General features: G+C 39.2%; 1 protein-coding gene across 1 annotated transcript in view; it reads left to right on the top strand.

Annotated features, from left to right (window-relative positions):
* Positions 1-8,257, top strand: part of LOC107559201 (interferon alpha/beta receptor 1b-like) — a gene marked incomplete at its 5' end in the record, with an annotated part of 21,668 nt that extends 13,411 nt beyond the window's left edge. Inside the window, 2 exons of the mRNA XM_016242957.1 lie at positions 1,382-1,539; positions 7,347-8,257. Of these exons, the coding sequence (XP_016098443.1) occupies positions 1,382-1,539; positions 7,347-7,625 (437 nt within the window). The remainder of the gene's footprint in view (positions 1-1,381; positions 1,540-7,346) is intronic.
* Positions 8,258-8,672: the final 415 nt, after the last annotated feature.

Below are 8,672 nucleotides of genomic sequence, written 5' to 3'. Positions count from 1 at the left end.
CACTCACACACACTCACTCACTCACACACGCACACACACACTCACACACACGCACTGAAGGTCAGCAGCTCCGTCTCACTCACGCACATACACACGCTCACTCACACACACACTCACTCGCACACACACACACACGCACACACTCCACACGCACTGAAGGTCAGCAGCTCCGTCTCACACACACTCACGCACATGCACACACTCACACACGCACACACACACTCACGCACATGCGCACACTCACACACGCACACTCACTCACACACACTCACTCACTCACACACGCACACACACACTCACACACACGCACTGAAGGTCAGCAGCTCCGTCTCACTCACGCACATACACACGCTCACTCACACACACACTCACTCGCACACACACACACACACACACACTCCCCACCCCACGAACACCAGCACCACACCCACATACAACCGCCAGCACCACACACACAGGTGTCAAGCTCTGTGTCTCGGGGGGAAGGTGAGGGCCGACGCAGGCCATCCATCCAGCACCCCCTCTTTTCCAACCCTCTCTCAGTGCCAGAGCATGATGGATTATGTGATTCTCGTGGCCTAACCCCTTCTGTTCTCCTGCTGGGATGGCAAAACACACACCCGCCCACACACACACACACACACACACACACACACACACATGCTCACACTCACTCACACACGCACACTCACTCACACTCACTCACGCACACTCAGACACGCACACTCACTCACTCACTCACTCGCACACACACACACGCACACTCACATGCGCACACTCACACTCACACACGCACACACACACATGCACACACTCACTCACACACACACTCACACGCACACACGCACACACACACGCACACACACACTCACTCACATGCACACTCACACACACACATGCACACACTCACTCACACACACACTCACACACGCGCACACACTCACACACGCACACACACACTCACTCTCTCTCACACTCACACACACAGGCTGCTAATACACACATATTTTTCAGTGAAGACACTTATGGTTGTCAGTCAGTGATTTATGTCTGATAACAGAATGAAGAATATGTGTAACATGCAGCCAGAGATAGAAAAAAACAGAGCTCCAGTGACACAACTTAACCTCAGACATCTGCCACTGTACCTAGTAAAGGCTACCGTTTTGGGAAAATATATAACCTGTGAGTTTTTTCGAATATTTTACATGGTTTTTCATCCACATTTATGAGCATGTATATCCTACATGTATGGATCATGTTATGTAAGGTGGGAGTCAGTGCTTATGGTGACAAGTGAGTCTTCTGTCCGTGTTTGACCCAGATGAATGTTAACAAATGAATTCCTAACATTACGACTGAACGCTGTGTGTGATTTCAGGTCAGATGCCGTACTGGCAGATATTCCTGTACTTCCTGATTTCTCTGCTGCTGTGCTTCCTGCTGGTGCTGCTGCTGTCCTTCTGCTTTTACAAGACGTTCACGCTCCTCAAGAGCACCTTCTGCCCAGCCATTCAACTCCCGGGTCACATTCAGGAGGTACATTTATTACTTGCTTTAAAATTATATGAAATCATAAGGTTTCAAATACATTTGATGCATCTCAGATCAGTTTCTACGTTTTAGTAGTTATGTGTAGATTAACTGTTTGTCAAAAAACATTTATCAGCTCTCTTCAAGAACAAATGAGAAGAAAAGAAGAAAACGCCATTTTCAGGGGTTGTATTTTAACGAACTCCTCCCAAAGATTTGATCAGATCAACACCAAATTTGGTCAGTCTAATCTAAAGCCTTTTATGATGGCCTTATTATGATGTTAAATTGCGAAGATCTTGAGTTTTCGTTGTAGGGTGTGTCCGTGGTGGCCTGACGAATTTCTATGTTTTGCCATGAAACAGGAAGTAGTTATAATTCAGGCACAATGTTTGATGCCCCTATTCAGTTGTAGTCATAGTGCCACCTGCTGGCAACAGGAAGTTTTTTAATGACATCAACATCATATTTGGTCAGTGTAATCTAAAGGCCTTTGCGATGTTAAATTAAACCCATCTAAAGGCCAATATTCAGTTATACTCATTGCGCCACCTGCTGGCAACAGGATATGTCATGTTTTACACTAACTCAAACATCAATGTTTTGCCATGGAAGAGGAAGTTGTTTTAACTAGAGCCCGACCGATATGGGGTTTTTGGGACCTATACTGATATTAGGGAGTTAAACAAGGCCGATATCGATATATCGGCCGATATTCTTTGTGTATATTATAGGACAGTACCAGTCAAAAGTTTGGACACTTTTCCATTCGTTTGTCCAAACATTTGACTGGTACTGTACTATAATATACTAAGGGCCCTCCCCTAATGGCCCATCAGTGTGACTGTGAGGCAGGTAAGAAAGAATGTGAGGAGACTAAAATAATGGGGGTTTTCATTAGTAGTATTTTATTTACAACACAGTATAATCAAAATATACACAGTGAAGGGCAAAGACACATTATATGAATTTGTATTCATATACACAAATGCTTTGTATGTACTATCGTAAAAAAACAAACATTTTATGTTATAAACATCTATATGCATGAACAGAGTATTAATAATAAACATTGATCTAAATGTTCTTAGACTCTAACATTCATCATGTTACAGTATAAAGACTCAATTACTTTTATATCGTATTGTTTTATATTTTATAGAACATGTTTCATTCGATTTCAAGCATTTTAGTCTGGAATTATAGTTTGGGAAAAACCCAACTAGTAAATGTGTTTAAGTTTATATCACAATAGCACGTTAACTAATGCAAATAAGAAACATGACTTGCTCGTCAGAAATGATCTCCTCCGCTGCTCAAGCCACGCGTCGCATCGCATTCTTCTTCTGAGGTAAATTCTGGCTTATTCCTCTCAGCGCGTCTTCCAGAAACGAAAAGTATCCAGATGAACTTGATGAATCTTCAGGCATTGTTTACTGAAGTGATGTGGGTCTCATCTGAGGCTTGTGTGTCTCACGTTAATGATTACTGTATGAACAGCGCGCACTGCGTGTGGGTGTGATCACATTACAGAAAATGAGCTCAGACGGGAAAAACTGGTCCTCGCATTGGTTTCATACAAATTACTTTATCAGAGAATATTTTTTTCCGATAAGACTTAATTTAAAAGTAGACACTTCAAGCTTTCTATAGATACATTTCTCATGTCTGTGTGTGAAGTATTCGCTGAGTTTTGGTTCATTTTAGTGACGCGTTTCAGAATGATTTTCGCAGAGACTGAGACAGCAGAAAGAGCACCCTGTTTGTTTTCTTTATTTTACAAAAGCACAATGTTTTGTTGATATTGTGAGCATACATAAATAAAAGTAGACCCTTCGCAGATTCAAATTATGTATTAATCTTATATGTACGATCAAAAATAACAGTGCATTTTTTATTTTTAATCAGTAATTCCATCAGCAAAAAAATTCCTAATTCCACAGAAAAAGTTCTGCCAGAAATATATGAGGCAAACCAATTAAGAGCATTTCCTCGTATTCCTGCCCACTCCTGCTCCAAAAGAATATTGTGCACTACAGTATAGTGTCAAATGCGGCTGTCAGATCATTAAAACCAAAATTGCACACTTTCCTGAAACGACGGCCAGGAACAGATAATTTGACACTTTGAGAAAAGCTGATTCTGTACTGTGTGGGTTTCAGATTAATAGTCCAGATCGCCAGAAGTGTCTGTCATGAACAAAAAGTCCAGCTCCACATTATTTTGTCTTTTTATAATCTGAGTTCAAATATGGAAGTGAGCTTAATAGGAACATTTACCCTACTTGTCCACTTGATCCTATTCCATCTCATCTCCTTCAAGCCATTTCTCCTGCCGTTGTACCTGCACTCACTCACATCGTTAACACATCCCTACACACTGGGGGCGAAAAGGGGCTGTTAAAATGTATTTGTCTTTGAATCATACAAGAGATTCTTTCAAGAACGCTGATTCATCCAGTAATGAATCAAGTACATCTTGAGTGCATCTTATATATGAGATGTGTAGAGATGTGCATCTCATGACTTAGGCCAATACGATACGCATCTCGATGCATAGCCAACGATACGATACATATGAAGCAGCTACCGATGCGATACGATTCACCCCTGTTACAGTGCAGTGCGATCCGATTACGATTCGATTCGATTCAACAATGGAGAAAATTATCACTTTTAATGCTTCGAGGCCCGTTTCATAAAACAAGTTAACCAAATAAGCCAGGCTTATTTCAGTTAGTCTGACTCATTGTCAAATTATTTGGTTCCATAAAGCAAATTTAACATACCGGTAGATTAACCTTAGTCACTGTGGCAACTTATGCTGAGAAACTAAACTGGTCTAAAGCAGGCTAGCTGTCAGACTAAGCTAAGCTCCTCTAACACTGACTAATAGGAACCCAATGATATTGCTACTCTCTCACATACTATTATTTATGTATCTTTTATAGTCTGCAGAACAGATAGCAAAACACTAGAATATTACAATCTAAAATTGCTCTTTAAAGCATTAAAATAACTCATTTTAACTTATTTTAAAACAATTAAAATAAATAAAAGTTCAAATCACTGAATTAAAAATGAAAATAAAGACAATTACTATATTTTATAATTGACTGGTATAAGAAACGCATTAACTCATCAGAGCTTAGTAATCAGTACTGTACTATTTGACCTATTACAAGTCCCTTCACAGTTACTGCTATCATAAAAATACACTTACATGTAGGTTTAAAATTCTACAAAAGACACATTTAATGTCCAAGAACAAATATTTGAGCAAAATGTGTGTTTTACTCTAAAATTGCTCTTTAAAGCATTAAAATAACTCAATTAAAAGTTCAAATCACTGAATTAAAAATGAAAATAAAGACAATTACATTTGTCTGTAATTGACTGGTATAAGAGAGATGTGCATCTCATGACTTAGGCCAATACGATACGCATCTCGATGCATAGCCAACGATACGATACATATGAAGCAGCTACCGATGCGATACGATTCACCCCTGTTACAGTGCAGTGCGATCCGATTACGATTCGATTCGATTCAACAATGGAGAAAATTATCACTTTTAATGCTTCGAGGCCCGTTTCATAAAACAAGTTAACCAAATAAGCCAGGCTTATTTCAGTTAGTCTGACTCATTGTCAAATTATTTGGTTCCATAAAGCAAATTTAACATACCGGTAGATTAACCTTAGTCACTGTGGCAACTTATGCTGAGAAACTAAACTGGTCTAAAGCAGGCTAGCTGTCAGACTAAGCTAAGCTCCTCTAACACTGACTAATAGGAACCCAATGATATTGCTACTCTCTCACATACTATTATTTATGTATCTTTTATAGTCTGCAGAACAGATAGCAAAACACTAGAATATTACAATCTAAAATTGCTCTTTAAAGCATTAAAATAACTCATTTTAACTTATTTTAAAACAATTAAAATAAATAAAAGTTCAAATCACTGAATTAAAAATGAAAATAAAGACAATTACTATATTTTAACTGGTATAAGAAACGCATTAACTCATCAGAGCTTAGTAATCAGTACTGTACTATTTGACCTATTACAAGTCCCTTCACAGTTACTGCTATCATAAAAATACACTTACATGTAGGTTTAAAATTCTACAAAAGACACATTTAATGTCCAAGAACAAATATTTGAGCAAAATGTGTGTTTTACTCAGAATTATTGTGCTACTATTCGATTGCGCTCCGTCTGTTTAGCGTGCATGTGTGCAGCAGCGCTCGCCCACTCCTCACAGCAAGCAAAATGGATATATTTGCGGGACTTTCTAACATTTACAGATGAAAAATATACTCGTGACGTGTCAGTTATGCACTGAGGAAAACACAACGCCTCAAATGCATTAAACAGCACAAATATATTCGCTGTTTGCGATGGTGGATCGATTTAATCCATGATCGACATTAAACTGTTTAAGAATAAATGTGCACAAATTAGTGAGATTGTGTGAACTTAATTAGCCATTTATGGAACCGCTTTAGCCCCGATTGATTTGTTAGGTTGTTTCAAGTCAGGTTTTGGACTTTAATCCCCGCTTTTCCTTGGGTCTCCATCATATTCACGCGCAGCGGTGATGAGAGAGCGCGCTTGAGAAACAGTTTAGAGAGGAGAAATCAATCTGCATATAAAATATCGGTCACAGATTATTGGTCACTTTCTAAATTATAACAGTATAGCGCATCCACTAGTAATTATATATAAATCATTTTTTACCGATGCAAATATGTTAGAAACTATATAAATGCCAACTTGTAGCCGATGCACACTTTTTAAACCGATGCATCGCATCGTTAACTTTTTATGCCGATGCACGAGCGAATCGGGGAATCTTCCCATCCCTAACAGTACAGGTGCATCTCAATAAATTAGAATGTCGTGGAAAAGTTCATTTAAACTTTCTCCAGAGTGCTCAGGACCTCAGACTGGGCCGCAGGTTTACCTTCCAACAAGACAATGACCCTAAGCACACAGCTAAAATAATGAAGGAGTGGCTTCACAACAACTCTGTGACTGTTCTTGAATGGCCCAGCCAGAGCCCTGACTTAAACCCAATTGAGCATCTCTGGAGAGACCTAAAAATGGCTGTTCACCCACGTTTACCATCCAACCTGACAGAACTGGAGAGGATCTGCAAGGAGGGATGGCAGAGGATCCCCAAATCCAGGTGTGAAAAACTTGTTGCATCTTTCCCAAAAAGACTCATGGCTGTGTTAGATCAAAAGGGTGCTTCTACTAAATACTGAGCAAAGGGTCTGAATACTTAGGACCATGTGATATTTCAGTTTTTCTTTTTTAATAAATCTGCAAAAATGTCAACAATTCTGTGTTTTTCTGTCAATATGGGGTGCTGTGTGTACATTAATGAGGAAAAAAATTAACTTAAATGATTTTAGCAAATGGCTGCAATATAACAAAGAGTGAACAATTTTAGGGGGTCTGAATACTTTCCGTACCCACTGTGTATATATATATATATATGATATGTATATGTATATGTCAGGGATTTAGTTCCACATACATATATATATATATATATATATATGTATATGTGTTCGGGATGTTTTAATCAGGTTTTTAGAGCCCCCCATGAAATCCAAGTCATTGAATACTGAGTATCCACCGATACAGAGTCCCGATTATTATCATTTATTAAATCAGCTACCAGTGGGTAGAACCAAGGATGGAGTGAGTAACCGATCATAGCTGGGTGAGAGTCTTGGTCGTGGTCTTGAATATGAATCTACAAACAGGACTGACTTCTCTCTGTCTGTCTCTCCAGCTGTGGTTAAGTGACTCCGAGAAGCCGCAGCTGCTGGCTCCGGAGTCTCCAGAGTCTGTGTGTGAGCTGCTGGTCATGGTCAGTGCTGAGCTGGACGCTGTGGCGGTGGATGAGCACTCAAACACTGAGGAACAGGACTCCAGCACACACGGCCGACACGGCAGCGGAGACTCGGGCGTTTACTCCACAGAGGAGGACTCCGGTCACAGATCTGACCTACAGATGAGCAGCAGAAAGCACAGAGAAGAGCTGCATGACGGGACGCTGCTGGAGTTCTGAGCTTGAAACGGTCCACAGATGTCAGACGGACACGACTTCAGCTTTCTGCAGCTCTGCCTTTCTCTCTCTTCCAACATCTGTCAGCTTATTGTACATGCAGAGACAGCAGCAGCTTGATGACATTTGAGCCATACTTTTCATTTCTGTATGTTAACATGCAGATTTCTTATGATTCTTATAGAATCTTAATTCATTATTGTCACTTTATATCTTTGTTAGCTTTAACAGCAGCAGCATTTAAAAAGAGAATGAACTGTCATTTGTTGGATTGTTTTCTCCCTCATCTCCACTCAGCCTCTGATTAAAATAGCCTCTATCATGTAACCGACTTGTTCTTGTTCACATTGCATCCCCATCAGTTTTTAAATGGTCATATTTCCAGTCGTTAGTCCTATAAGGTTATAGTCACGTTTGTGATCAGTCAGTGGAGACGGCATTGTAAGTGTTTACTGAAGACCCGCTCTCTGTTGTTTACATTAATATCTCCTGTATATATATATATATATATTATAGATTTGCTAGGAAGGATTTAGTTGTTCTACTGTTTAGGCAAGAAAAAGCTATTTGCTACATGTGTAGCTTGTTAAAGTAGGGCTGCACAATTATTACAAAAATCATAATTGTCGATTATTCCCTTAATTGTAATTGCGACACAATTTACATTGAATGATGTTTATACCATTGTTTGATGCAACTGCATGCCGTATTTAAATAAACAAGCTGAAAACACTAACTGAAAAACCTTTAATGCTTTTCTATAGTATTAAGCCTCAAATGTCAACTATACATCGGATTGGTTTCTTCATTAAATGATAAAAAAGTAAAAATATGAATGGTATTATAATGATATACTAAAACTAAAACAATGGAAAAAACCTTAAGATAACATGTAGAATGAAAAAAACATATCTTAAGCGTGCAGAATAACATATGCGAACTTTGAACGATTAATTGCTGCTTTGAATGAGTATGTAATTGTGGCACCCATAATTGTAATTGCGATTAGAAATTCGATGAATTGTGCAGCCCTACGTTAAAGTGCCTGTC

Source organism: Sinocyclocheilus grahami, unplaced genomic scaffold (assembly GCF_001515645.1).
Source record: "Sinocyclocheilus grahami isolate Dianchi unplaced genomic scaffold, SAMN03320097.WGS_v1.1 scaffold678.1, whole genome shotgun sequence".
NCBI classification, from domain to species: Eukaryota; Metazoa; Chordata; class Actinopteri; order Cypriniformes; family Cyprinidae; genus Sinocyclocheilus; species Sinocyclocheilus grahami.
The sequence above is the reverse complement of the archived record's forward strand: the minus strand, read 5'-3'. Positions and strand labels throughout refer to the sequence as shown.